The following is a 14,964-nucleotide window of genomic DNA, read 5'->3' as shown; positions in this document are numbered from 1 at the left end:
GGAACTTATTGATGAGAAAAGCATTGTGTTCATCATCTGTGGCTTTCTGGAGTTGTATAATCATGTCAGCCGGGCTGTTGGCAGTCCTGGCATCAGTAATATTGAAGCGTTTTAGAATGGCATCAACATAGCGTTGTTGACTCATCTTATAACACCCATTTTCTGTGCGTTCAAAGTCTATACCAAGAAACCATTTTAAAGGGCCTCGATCATCCATGTGAAACTTGGCGTGTAACATATCTTTTACAGATGTGATTGTTTCGAGATTCTTAGCAGCGATGATTATGTCATCCACCCATAATATGATAAGTATACTATTGTGTGTGGTATCTTTGATCTATACACACGAGTCGTTAGAGTTTCAGGAATATTACAAGTTGAGTAGTTTGTTGGTTGAGCAGGTTGTTTATTGATATCCCTAATAGTTTGATTGCTTCTCTTCCTATCAGATTGAGATTTGGAACGCCGCCAACTACAAAGTTCAAGGCAATATTGTTTTCTGTTTTAGTATTCAGCTGGCACTGTCAAATTACTTCAATAGGATGTTTTGAAACAGATTCGTAGTTTGCAGTTGTAAAAGGTACAGGTTTTTCAAATTTACACCAGACTTTTTCGGTAATGAAGTTGTCACTAGCTCCTGTATCTAACTCCATCTCTACTATCTTTTTTACCATCTCATTATTCTTTTGAAGTTGTTCCATATGTATTCTTCGAATAGTTTCAAGCTGTTGTTTTGTTGTAGATTTCTTTGCTATAGGCTTTTTATTAGTAGTTACTTTTCTTTTTCGGCAGGCAACTCCTAGATGACCCAAATTCTGCAGAAAATTACATGTAGCAGATCTGTAAGGACATTCCTTAGCAGTATGTGTAGTTTATTGCATCTGTAGCAATTTAAAGTTCTTTGTCTTGTTTTTTTTTGTAGTTTGAAGTTCCTGTTGGCGTCTTAGTTCTATGATCTAGTTGTACCTGGTTGACACTTTGTTGCTCTCCATATACAGCTACCTTGGCTGCATCCTCTGTTTCAGTTGCGATTTCAATAGCTCTTTTAAAGGATTGCTCATTTTCTTTTACTCTGAACAGTGCTTTGAGATCTGCCTCATTTTTTACTGAGCAGACAAACTGCGCTCTCATAGCTTCATCTAATGGATCATTGATATTAGAAAATTCATGTGTGGTCTCTTCCTGTGTAATTCTATTCGTTATTTAATGAATAGTTTCTCCATGTGTTCTTTTAATAGTACTCTAGAATTTATAACGCGCACGTACTATAAATTGTGTAAGATCATATCGTTCTTTTAGGAAATTATCTATTTCTTCCATGGTAACGTAATTTATAAGTTTTGTAGTCTCCAGTTGGCCAGCCATGTTGCTGATTTCATTGTAGATAACAGGTGACTGATTAATTAAGAACACATTAATTTTGCTCTCCTTAGGTATCGAGGGAGTTGCTACAAAAGTGTATTATCAATTCATGTAATCAGTGAATAGTTCTGTGGCTGGATGTTGAAAACTTGGGTAAAGCTGCTGATGGCGCTAGCTTAGCTGCTCCCTCAGTTTGACCTTTCACCAGTAGTTCCATAAGTTTCTTATTTTCTTCCAGATGGGATTTTTGTTGCTTTTCCATATTTTTGTTTTGAACCATAAATGCTTCAGTTAGCTTATCCACTTCCGAAGACATGCTTGTATATACTGAGGATGTTGCATAGGTTTTTGGGTTATTTTCTTGTAATTTTCTCTGTGGTACTGCTCAAGAATATCCTGTCCTCATCACCAATAACTTATGTTATGTTTCTGTATGAATAACAACGCAAGCTATAACAAATGGGGTTTATTCACTCTTATAGTGTGTAATCAGTTAACATGTAGATACAACAATTAAAGTATAACAGTAAAAATAGTTACCTGTATGAATCATAACACAAGCTATAACAAGTGTGGTTTATTCACTCTCATAGTATGTAATGAACTGTTGCCTTATAAACCTAGTTTATTTAACCATTAGCTATGGCTATTTAATAAATAACAACAAAAGCATAAATTGTATTAGATATATAGCGCAAAATTAGCCTAACCTAACCTTTTTTATTATGGCAATATATCATTTACCTTGTCTCCATCAGCTAATTTGCTTAGTTGTAGCTTTGTTACCTCTGCAGCCCTTAATGTCTCCTACAGATCGAGTAAGCGTCATATCCATATCACTCAACGTTCTTTCTTTGAGCTTATCAGAGGATAAACCAAAAACTGGTCTGCATCCAAAGGGTTTAATATAGCTCACCAAAAGAAGAGGGCCAAATATAGGCGACATTCTCTTCGCCCGTGAAAGGGCTAAATTTATCTTGCTGAAATTCTGACGAGCCATTTGAAAATACAACGCCCGCTGCTATTTGAACGCTACCTCCAATTGACCTGCACCATATAGGAAGGGTTAGAAAATGGAGCTCCCTGGTGTTCAATTACGGTAGCTCCTAAGCTTGGAAAGTTTTTTGAAAAGTGTCGAGTGCCAACTTACCCCCATTGCCAACCTAGCCCGCCTTTCTCTAGTATCTATGTTTTGAAGAAAGTGGGTTCCTGACATGAATGACACTGAACATACAAATTACTAGGTGGTCCCAAATTCCAACTACTGTTTTCTATTATACTTTTTGATCTATGGTCTGCTGATATGGTAGTAACTACATCTTCACTTGCATTGTTCCTACCAGTCGACTTTTTCCCTGTTCATAACTCGTGCTTCATCAGTTGTAACTCCCAGTTTGTTCTAAAGCAGTTTTATGCTAGCTGTACTTTGACATGTTTTCAAAAATTTTGTTTCCAGTTGTTAATCCATTCATAAATATAATGCTCTCAAGTCTTCCAAGCTCTTACTGCGCTTCGAAGTCTACTCTAAAAGTAGAAATGGCTAGTTATGCAGTATCAATCATGTAAGTACTTTCATCTACAGCAACAGAGCAGGCAACCAAATCTTTGTTTGTTTCACGCTGCGACTGTTTTCTTAAATTAGACCATCGGCATTCTGAAATTTCATCACTGTCTGTACTCCTACTTTGGCCTTTATTTGCTGGTATTTTTTTCTGAGACACACATCTTGTTTTCTTTTTAAATCAAAAGCACAACCAGCAATAGCATGATAGCTGATACTGTCAAGATATATAAATTGTCATATCTTGTAGAATCTACAATACATTAAGGCACCAGACATGCTAAATATATGTGTAGATGTACATGTTGTTGAAAGTTTACACGCAATCCTTAAACGCGTAATAGTCTTAGTTAAAACAGTTTTGTTGAAGTATTTTAATCGGACTTCAAGACTGTTGCTAGTTTAATTAAGCATTGCATCAGAACTTTCATGAACAACATGTACACTTATATATTTAGCGTGTCCGCTGCATTAGAGTGACAATAAAGGAGGTTAAAATGTGATTAAATCGGTCACCCTTCTTTTCATTTCTAAATATCCAAGGCTATCAAGTAGGAAAGCGTGCTTCAACAATGGTCTATAAAAATATGCCTACATACAATGTATACTGTCATATGCCTACATATACTGTCATATGCCTACATATACTGTCATATGCCTACATATACTGTCATATGCCTACATATACTGTCATATGCCTACATATACTGCCATATGCCTACAATACATATACTGTCATATACCTACATATACTGTCATATGCCTACATATACTGTCATATGCCTACATATACTGTCATATGCCTACACTATATATACTGTCATATACCTACATATACTGTCAAATGCCTACATATACTGTCATATGCCTACATATGCTGTCATGTGCCTACATATACTGTCATATACATACATATACTGTCATATGCCTACATATACTGTCATATGCCTACATATACTGTCATATACATACATATACTGTCATATGCCTACATATACTGTCATATGCCTACATATACTGCCATATGCCTATACTATATATACTGTCATATACCTACATATACTGTCATTTGCCTACATATTCTGTCATATGCCTACATATACTGTCATATGCCTACACTATATATACTGTCATATACCTACATATACTGTCAAATGCCTACATATACTGTCATATGCCTACATATGCTGCCATGTGCCTACATATACTGTCATATACATACATATACTATCATATGCCTACATATACTGTCATATGCCTACATATACTGTCATATGCCTATATATACTGTCATATACCTACATATACTGTCAAATGCCTACATATACTGTCATATGCTTACATATGCTGTCAGATGCCTACATATATTATCATATGCCTACATGCACTGTCATATGCCTACATAAATTGCCATATGCCTACATATATTGTCATATGCCTGCATATACTTCCATATGCATACATATACTGTCATATGCCTGCATATAATGTCATATGCCTACATATACTGTCATATGCCTATATATACTGTCATATGCCTATATATATACTGTCTTTTGCCTACATATACTGTCTTTTGCCTACATATACTGTCAAATGCTTACATATACTGTCATATGCCTACATGTACTGTCATATGCCTACATATACTGTCATATGCTTATACTGCCATATGTCTACATTTACTGTCATATGCCTACATATAATGTCATATGCCACATATGCTGTCATACGGCTACATATACTATCATATGCCTACATGCACTGTCATATGCCTACATAAATTGCCATATGCCTACATATATTGTCATATGACTGCATATACTTACATATGCCTACATATACTGTTATATGCCTACTTATACTGTCATATGCCTACATATACTGTAATATGCCTACATATACTGTCATATGCCTACATCTACTGTCATATGCCTACCATATACTGTCATATGAACACATTTCAACAGTTTTGGTTTTGTAGCCGATATAAAGAGGGTCTGAAAGATGGTGAAAAGATGGCCAGAGACAACAACTACCATGACGGATGTCAGCTTGGTATCACAAAAGGAAGCGAACATGTGCAAGAGGTAAGTTTGGTACTTCGACTGAAGGAAACAATTGAGGGGTTTATATTTACAGATAAATTGGTCTTTCATATAGTGTTATCTTAACCCTTTCGCCTTGTAAAAGTCTCTCAAAAATTACTGAAAATCATTTTTTGCTAAAAATTCAATAAAAGTGGTATTATTTGAACACACATGACTTGAACTGAAATTTACTGAATAGTTTTGAATGTGATGCTTTTTATCAGTTTAAGTTATTATGTTTGGAGCTTTTCACAAACCTGTTAAGACGAAGTCTAATAACTGCCCTTCACCGCTCCACTGTAGCTCTTTCCCATAATTGCAGTTTAGACTGTGGTTGTAGAACTCTCATCTTTGCACAGGTATACTCGTAATACTTGTTGGATTTTGCTACTAGAAGTTCCTACAAATTACTTTCACTTTGCTCAGTAGGAAGCAATCAAAATACTCTAACGGTAGAGTATCAGCAGGTGATGTGAAGTTGGGTCCAGAGTGAGAGGGAAAAATTTAGAGCGAAGAAGGCTTGTCACCATCTAAATCAGTAGTATTTTTTGAACCGTTAAAAGCCTGTGTGATTACATATGTTCTGTATTCTGATCTCTCAGTAATAGTAACTGGTGTATTAGAGGTAGTAGCACGGATATTGCCTGTATTGTATATGCTATTATAAGGCATTTTTTAAATATTCCCAACATCACAATATATTGTCCAAGCTATCATAACCATAACTTTTGTCCATATATTCGAGTTTTTTAAAGTTGACATCACTACTATCACGTTAATTATTATTGTATTGACCAGTCAAAAGATCATTGATAACCGCGATATCAAATAAAGTTTTATTCCTTGGCTTGGAAAGGGGAACCGCTTGCCAACTGGTTTTTGCATTTTACTTTTTTTGATGGAATTGCGATTATGTATTTGTTTAGCTTGTAGCAAAAATAAATGCCTTTCAGATAATTGTTTCATATCGTAATTAATTGATGAATATCTTGGCGACAATATTTTGGCCTTGACAACGTTCGTATCCTTTTTTATTGTTACTAGGCAGCAGCTTTATAAACTTCTACTGAAAATGATGTCTATCTCGTTTTCCCAGCAGAATGTGTTATTTGGTTGTTCATGGGACATACAGCCTAACAGCACATATTAGATTATTGAGCTTTCTGATTTCACAGCAACTTCACAGTGTTAAATAATAGAGAAAGCATAATATAATTATGCTTTATTAGTTATCTTGAGGTGTTGACCGATGTTCTAAAAAAGAATCAAGGAGATTGACCCACTAGAAGCTGAGATATAGCCAGCCAAACACAGGTCTACCTAATAACGAATCAGAGGAAAACCCTTCGAAAATCCCGAGAATTTTGACGTATGAAATCGACTTATTGGTCATGTGCCGGAGTTGCGCACCCTTTCCGCCGTTACGTATAATGATGGTTTTAAGCTACGAGATGTGAAACGCTTTTCGCGATAGTAAAGAATTTACAGAGTAGCTCTGGTTTCTCAAGAAAATCAAACAAACATTGTGTGGTAAAGGCATCTGCCCACAACCCCTGGCCATGATTTTTCAAAACAGAAGAGCAGATTTTGACTATTGTGCTTCAAATTTTAACTCGATCTCGACGGATATGCTCCGAAGAGCCTCTGTTCAACGAATGGCGCGTGTATAGTCTATATGCGACATCCGCATGTGCAGTTTGTTTAGAATAAGAAATGGGAATGTGAATTTTTGTTCATTCGTCATTTTTCTACTGTGTACCTACTGCAGCATTCAGTTGATTTTCATGATTATCGTCACTATTAACAGACTGTAAGTTCACTACAGCCATAATTTTAAAAAGAATAACTTGACCGTGCTGCTCTTGCTGTAAGAAAAGAAAACGATAACTTTTGATTTGATTTTTTCTATTTATCTATTATCTTATCTATTATTATTTTTATGATTAATATAATAATCATAATGCATATTATACAAAATAATAATATAACTGTGTATAGAATATATGATGTAACTAGTATAATTTATAGAAAATTATAAATAATAACCGAGATTGATGATTGATTTAATTGATTCCATTTATTAGCTATAGATAAAAAAATCTGAACAGCACTAATGATGAGTCTGAATAGGGAAGCTAAGTGGGAGAACAACAAAACTGGGCTGAACTAGCAAGATATAGCGAAAGGTTGCAACATAATAGACGCGTGTAATTATTTCATGCTAAAACTAATCTACACGTCAAAGGGACTGGTTCGGAATTATCAGAGCAATGATTGTTAGGCCCAATTGGATTGTTCTATACTTCCAGGGATTAAACCAAATAAAATGCCGTGATTGTTATAGGGGAGCGCATTAGTTGGCTTAATTGACCAATGGCACACAAGTCGATTTCATACGTCATATATTGATGATTACCAAAACACTTTTGTTTTTTGGTAGACCTGTGTTTGGCTGTCTATATCTCAGCTTCTGGTTGGTCAATCTCCTTGATTCTTTTTTTCGAACATCAGTCAACACCTCAAGATAAATAATAAAGCAAAATAATATTATGCTTTCTCTATTCTTTAAGCATGAGAAGAATTTTCTATCGAAATGCCCGATTCTTCTTTAACTTCTCATCTTTTTCATCGGTGCATCCAGGTCTTTTCGGCTATCGTTATTCTCAATGCATCATCTCATGTTGAATTCTTTTTGGGCTGAATTCTTTATGAGTTGAACTTTTGCGAGTTTATTTTTGGGTAAATTCTGAGCTTTCAGCTTGAATATGTTTCCTTTTTAGGTGATTTAAATATGTTTCAAAATTTTAGCTATATTGAGTCGAAACAGCTTTGGAAAACCGCCAAATTTGATATTGTAACCTCAAAATTTGTTTTTGTATTTAGTGAGCAGACTCTTTCAAAATACAAAAGTTCATACAAAAGGTGCATTCAGGTTTTTCAGACTATTCTTATGTTTACTGTGCACACGACTCTTGTGACGCTACATAACATAACATAAATGTTGAATTTAACTTATATGAATTTAGCTAAACACACACTTAAAGCTACATAAGTTTTAAACTTTTACTAAACCTAACGTAAATTTTGTTTTTGTCCTAATTTTGATTATCTGTTTTTAGCTGGATGCTTTTTGTCTTGTTCATAGTATAACTGTAAACCGACCTTTTTAAAACTTTTTCAAACTGATTCGACTAGAAAGCCTGAGGGATGCTGATCTTGAAAGTGGCCTGTCGCATATTGGCCATTTCACAGCCATCAAGAACCAGCTGTTATCTCAAAGGCTTCTTGTATCTTAAAACAGAGACTTGCTCAAAATTTTATTCGCCTCTCGATTGTCTTATACGTTGGGCACTCATGTGTCAATGTTTGACTTGATTAATTAAAATTGAGGCACTTCAGTAATCTATTTAATCTATCAAAAGTTATTCCTCCCAACTTTTTTGTTGTGTAAAATTGCATGATAGTCTCTGAGATCTTTTTATAGGTCGCTTTTTACGAAGGTTTTGTGGAAACTCTCCTCAATTGGATGGATGATGAGAAGAAAACAGAGCTATCTCAAACTTCTTCTGGAAGAAGGTCTGTTCATAGATATTAGTTATAAAGAGCTAGTACTACCTTAGATTAAGTTCCCCTTATTATAATTTAGTATTGATTGTCGTCTGACTTATCATTATATACTTACAGAGTAATCATTCGGTTCTCTAGATCAGTTCTTATTATAAGGTGAGACCATGATTCCTTCCTTCTAAAACTCGATTGTTTTATGCTCGGAATGAGTCTCTGTCTTATGCTGGAAACTAGCGTTGTATGGTGAAATTATGAGTTTATAGCTTTATGAGAGTGAGCCTGGTAAAGTTTTGATAGGCTGTAGTCACAGACAAATCAGCTGATTTTATATCTTTGGATCGATGGATAACTTAAGAATTGGACATGATGTAATAAAACTGTGTAACAGCAGAACTGGTAATTACCAAGAGTTTTTTTAGTATAACATCCTTCAGTCACACAGCCTATCGGTCTTTGAATATGAAGCAGAAGTTTCTGCACTTATCGTGAATGATTTTATAGAGGTGCATGCAGTTTGTACGGATTTTTTTAGATCAATGTTTTATGGACATGTTTTAATCATCGTGCTTTTTGGACAACAATCTTATCACCTATTCGAAGCACTTGCAATTGTTTTTGATGTGTGAGGTGATCTGACTGCCTGGGCATTTCAAGATTAAAATTTACAAAACTTGATCGCGGTTAAAACTCTCAAAAGGAAAACATGTGCAAAATGACGTCACAAGTTGCTATCTCTACGATAGTTGATATCAGCTTTTGTGTTCAAGTTGCCGCATTATGCATCTCTTTTCTGTCAATTTCTTTGCAACTATAGACCCCATAACTGCGCCCTTGCTAGATCTGAGCATTTTAACAGCGATGAAGCTTTGTCCACTTTGATCTAAAAACATCCTGGCAGTCAGACCACCTCAAACATAAAAAAACCATGACAAATGATGAAAATGTACCGATACTTTCTGATAAATTAACTGAAATGTTGTGTAAACTCATCTTTAGCACACCTTATTTACTCCAACCTGCTTTTACTGGTCAATATCATATACTCATGCACTATTTATTGATTATCTCATAGAGCAATGACAGTTCTGGCAGCTCTCGACAAATTACTCAAAGATACTTCTCTAGGAAGTTCCATTTTAGATCCATCTCAGAGCAATTTAACTGATGACTTGGACAAGGTCAGAGGAAAATTTCAACAGGTTAGTCGAGACTTAATAGGCTACCCAAACTAGTTGGTTAACTAATTATTTGCTCATTGGCTACTCGAATTAGTTTCTCTGTCTGATTGGCTGATTGAATCAACTTTTCATATAATACGAGTGGCTTGAACACAGCTAAATTGTTTATAGGCTTAGTTTGTCTTATTCCAAAAAATGGTATATAACAGGAATACAAAAAAAAAGTGCAATGATGACCCGTGGGCGCAGTAGCACAGCTATTCGTGGCGCTAGGACCTGGTTAGTAAAACTTTTGTTAGCCATTGCTAACTTGATTTTTTTATTGTAACTACTTGTATTTGGAACTGTAATTTGGATGAAGGCTGTTTATGAGTCATCTATATGTATATACTTTTATAAGTTTTCCAATCAGCTACTGAACTCCTTTGCCTAAAATTTTTTCTGAGTCCCCACTCTACAGGAGAATTAGTTTTAAAAAAAAGATTGATATGTTTCACCTTCACTATTGTGACATAACACAAATATGGTGTTTTTAATATTCGTAAAACTAATAAGGAAAAGTGGTCAGCAAAAAATTATCCACAAATCGATACGATGAGTAACAATGGCTAGATTACATATATATATCGATGAATTATTTTGTTGTTTTTGCCATGGTTTTAGAGACAAGTGTGCAGAAAAAAATCAATCGTCAGAATGCTAAGCACCACTGTTACTATAGCTTTTGTGGCCGATTTCTGAACGATTTCATCGGTCAGGTTTTTCTGTTTGCATATCGGACAGGTTTGGACTGAGAGTGGGCGATTTTGTCAGTTTTTATTTCCAGTGCAAATAGCTGATCAATTTTTAGCAAGTCATGCTTCTCATTTTGTTTCCTACAAAATTTCTTGTGGCGCATTTAGTTTGTTTACTAATTAATTTGCACTGCCAAGTTCATCACTAATAATGGACAACTAGAGGGGGGACGATCTTTTGTTAACAGTATTTATCTAATCACCATAGCAACGATGTCCTTGGTAATCAGAAACAGTACAAGGAATAGGCGAAAAGCGTGGAGACACCAATAACTGGTTGGTATCGTAAAAACACAATCAGCAATGCAAAGACAAAAATATGGCAATCAGTTTAATTTTAATCATCAGGATTTATTCCCTCTTTGCTGCGTGTGTCGCACATTATTCCAAACCGGATTTGTCTTGGAATTGATTATACTGCGGCCATTTGCACCATCTGTGATATAGCGCAGGAGCAATTGTAGTTTGATGTCCTCCTGTAGTTGGGTTCGAACTACTGACCTACTGATTATATTCCGGCGCACTAACCATTGAACCTTGACTGTTCCATTGGCTGTGAAGATAGTACTGACTACTAATAGTATTAGATAATATTATTATACCAGATAATATCGGCTGCTTCATTGCATACTCTGCTATAATAGTTGAACAGAAGCAACGACTCTGTTGATAGCACTCTTCTAGAGTGTTATCAACAGAATTTCTCCCATTTGTAGCCATGACAAGAGATGTGCACAAATATAAAAACAAAAATGGCGTTCACTTTAAATGACAATGTGTGATTGGCTGTGAAATTGGCTACTCTAAGTGAAAATCGATCTAGAACCGTACAGTAGTCTGTCATAACCTGATAAAACTTCTTTCTGTGCAAAATCAGTTTTGGGCCCGTTTGCTCTTTTTATGCTTGGCGATTTTCGGCCAGTAGGGTGGTGTGAATGCAGCTTATGAATGTATTTGGTTTTATGCGCCTTTTAAAACTAGCTCAAACATGGAAGAACAGTAGCGCAGCGAATTACAATTGTGTCATGCACAACAAAACTTTTTGAAAATTGAGTATGCTCTCGCGTACTCTCTTTAAAATAATGCGTACTTGTCCCTATAACGACCATTATATAAGCTCATATGGTCTTTGTTCGCTAGGTTGTTGCTAGCCCGTTGCTGCACAGCTCTTGCTGCCAGCACACAATATTGACAGCCAATAACAGAAGAGTGAAAAATGGTCAACCTGTATGCTACAATTTATAATAGTTGCAAAATTTAACAGCTGTTTTGGCTGGTAGATTAGCTGCACCCTTGAAATATGAATTGGAGGCGTAACTCTATGATTGCATTAAAAAAATTTAACTTGGTTAATGTGGAAATGTTCTTTTGTAGATAAATTAAAATTCAATTCATTTATCAGTTACACAGAAGTTCTGTTTATAGGCAATCTTCAACTTTTCTTTCAACATAAAATAAGTTTGCATTACACCAGAATACGTATTTTCATAAAGTCTTAAGGTAAAGCATCTATAGTATTTGCTATTCAGTTAGTCGAAAGGAGTTGGCATGTGACATTCTTATAAGCGTTTGTTAGCCTTTATGTAACTTGGTGAACCATGAACAGATGCTTTGAAATCATGATTACTCATAGCTGCGAAGGGATTGCATTTAGTTTGACTGCACACAACAACCCAGCTGATTGTCACACGCCTAACAAGAGCTTACCCTTTGGGGTGAAAGCCATGACAACCACATGTGACTTTTCGTACAGTTCTTCATTCTTGAAGCCTCCTCATAGATATGAAGTTTCTCGTTGATCGATTACTCAATGACTAAAGGGTACCTACACAACGTGGAAACACAATGTTTTGATGGCCAACTTGTCTCCGCGTGTCAGCAATGCCAAATTTTGTGATTTATTTTGGTGCGTATTTATTTTTTCATTTTCTTCCTGGCAGTGTCTGTGAATGTCAATCTAGAGTTCTTCTGATATAACTTTCATTCTTTAACTGGGAGTACGGCGTTGTTTGGGACATTCTATTAAAATGTCAAAGGAATAATAATTTATTCAGATAGGGATGCCTTCGAGTGATGGAATTCCTCCCTTGTTCTATACATATCTCACTATTAGTGATAACTTCCATATAAGACGAACTCATTGTCAATCATGAAAGTTTTATCACATCTCTTTGCAGTCTTCACACTGTAGACAGTCTATGTCTCTGTACCTTACAGCCAAGCTTCCACCGATATTGACTGATATATGTGACACTTCACTTTAATTGAAACATGGCAGTTGATTCAAAGCTTTGTGCTTGAGTTTCACACTCTGCCTCAGTATTTTCCATCAGCACTAGCAAAGTCTTACATTGATTTAATATGCACAACTCCTAAATTGTTTGACGGTAGATAAAAAACATTACATCAGTTTTCTTTTCGTATTCTATTATGTTTGTCAGCAATAGGTCCATAGACATTACTCAAGTATAAGCCAACTCAAACAATGTAACCTTGAAATCGTCTTGTATATTGCGAAGTATTGCTCAGGAGGTAGTAAAAAATATGGTTGGCTGTATTTAAGCATACATTTGCTAAAGAGGCAAACTGAGAGAGGGAAATTTAAAATTAGTGTATAAGAAAATCAAAATTTGTGAAATTTATTGTTGTATAAAAGTTGTAGATTTTCGCACCACACCTATTCTACAACTATCATTAATATTAGGGAGCTCTTTTATCAAAGCATTTGCGTTGGGATAAAATGGCATAAGTATATCCGTTGGCTGCCGCTAGTAAAGTATGTCTATTGAGATAATGTTCAAGAGTTGCTCTATCTTATAACTTATCTATTTGAATTGTCTATATGACCCCTGTGTTCAGAAATAAAAAAAATTAAGCAGCATGGTGAAGATTGAAGATATTCGATTCCTGGTCGTTTATATCTAATATTTACTATTGATTAGTACCTGTACTAGCTGAATAGCCACAAGTAAGATTCTGTGGTAAAGACCATTTTCACTGACCAATTTCAATCGTTTTTAATAATGTTAGCTGTTGTACTGTCATAGGAAGATATTAAATATGTGAAGGGTGTACTTATACTCAACGTATTGAATAATGAAACTGATGCAGTGTCAAGGACAAACACTAGGATACACTTCCTCATATCGCTGCTGTTTGTTGGATATTTCAGTTATCTCACTCCCCAGTCATCTTTTATATTCTAAGCATGACATGTAGGATTCTTGTGTACACTAGGAACTACATTGAGGTTCTACCCTTGTATAGTATAACAATGATGTCATATGTTACAGGTGATGTCACTTCTTAAGTTTGATGTAAGCTTTGGTGTGCCAAACAGTATCTCATTCTGAGGCTCTCAAACACATGAAGTGCAAGTAAAGATATACTGGCTTCAGAGGAAAATACATCGGTTGGTTCCGGTAACGGCATTCCTTTTACACCAGCTTATTGCGTCTTTGACTATATGACATCAGCTAAATGTTCCAATTATAATTGACATTGAGTGGCGCATTGATATATCCCTTATATATATAGGTCATTCACAGTGGATAGTGAAATCCACATAGCTCAAATAAGTATCAACGTCCACTAATTTGGTTGAGAGAGTAATATTGTTCCTGCTATTTCTTTTCTTATATCTGCATAATTCAGTTTCATTGAACTCACCATCAAGGAAAAGATAAATATTATATGATCAAGTTCATTATGCTGAAGCTTTAGTTGTTTTTATACAAATAAAGTTTTGGTTAAACTGTTGCCTTTACCTGCCTCTTTAAACTGCAACTTCTGATGATGAAGGAATTAGTTTGGTTAATGGGTGACTTGCGTTTAGCGCCAAAACAGTTTGTTACTCTAAGTATATTGCCAGAGTTGTCAGCCATCCCAATTTGTAAGAGTACTTTTATAGAGTTTCAGTAGAAAAATATTACACTATTCATCACTTGATACCCAGTTTAAGAACTTCTTTCAATTTAGAATTTGGTTTAAATTCTAACTCCGTTTATAAACTTAGGCTTTATAAATCTTTCACAATCTGCAATTATTAATAAGAATATTCTCCTGAGGTGTAACCGATTCAGTGCAATCTTTACTATAATAAGATCAGTGTCTGTCCATCTGTCCGAAGTAATTCTTTAGCGTTTATATGTATATAAATATATGAACAAGTATTATATATATATCCAAATATATATATATATATATACACATATATAAATGTATTCCAGTACAGTCATACTTCGACTTACGAGCTTAATGCGTTGTGAGACTGAGCTCGTATGTCATTTTAATCGCATGTTGGTGCAATTTATTTATATATAGAACAATTAAATATATATTTATTGGTTTCCATACTTTAAAAATGCAAATAAACAATCAAAAGAAGATATTGTAACAGAAAGAACATGTTG

At 35.1% G+C, this 14,964-nt stretch overlaps 1 protein-coding gene across 1 annotated transcript in view; it reads left to right on the top strand.

Moving 5' to 3' along the window:
* The window catches only part of LOC137387861 (protein LTO1 homolog), a 39,298-nt gene extending 24,987 nt beyond the window's left edge, over nucleotides 1–14,311 (top strand). The window contains exons 2-5 of the mRNA XM_068074376.1: nucleotides 4,908–5,013; nucleotides 8,498–8,589; nucleotides 9,653–9,779; nucleotides 13,846–14,311. Coding sequence (XP_067930477.1) covers nucleotides 4,908–5,013; nucleotides 8,498–8,589; nucleotides 9,653–9,779; nucleotides 13,846–13,905 — 385 coding nt within the window. The 3' untranslated portion in view covers nucleotides 13,906–14,311. The remainder of the gene's footprint in view (nucleotides 1–4,907; nucleotides 5,014–8,497; nucleotides 8,590–9,652; nucleotides 9,780–13,845) is intronic.
* Nucleotides 14,312–14,964: the final 653 nt, after the last annotated feature.

This window comes from Watersipora subatra, chromosome 2, assembly GCF_963576615.1.
Source record: "Watersipora subatra chromosome 2, tzWatSuba1.1, whole genome shotgun sequence".
Lineage (NCBI taxonomy): Eukaryota > Metazoa > Bryozoa > Gymnolaemata > Cheilostomatida > Watersiporidae > Watersipora > Watersipora subatra.
This window is presented reverse-complemented; position numbering and strand designations above follow the sequence as displayed.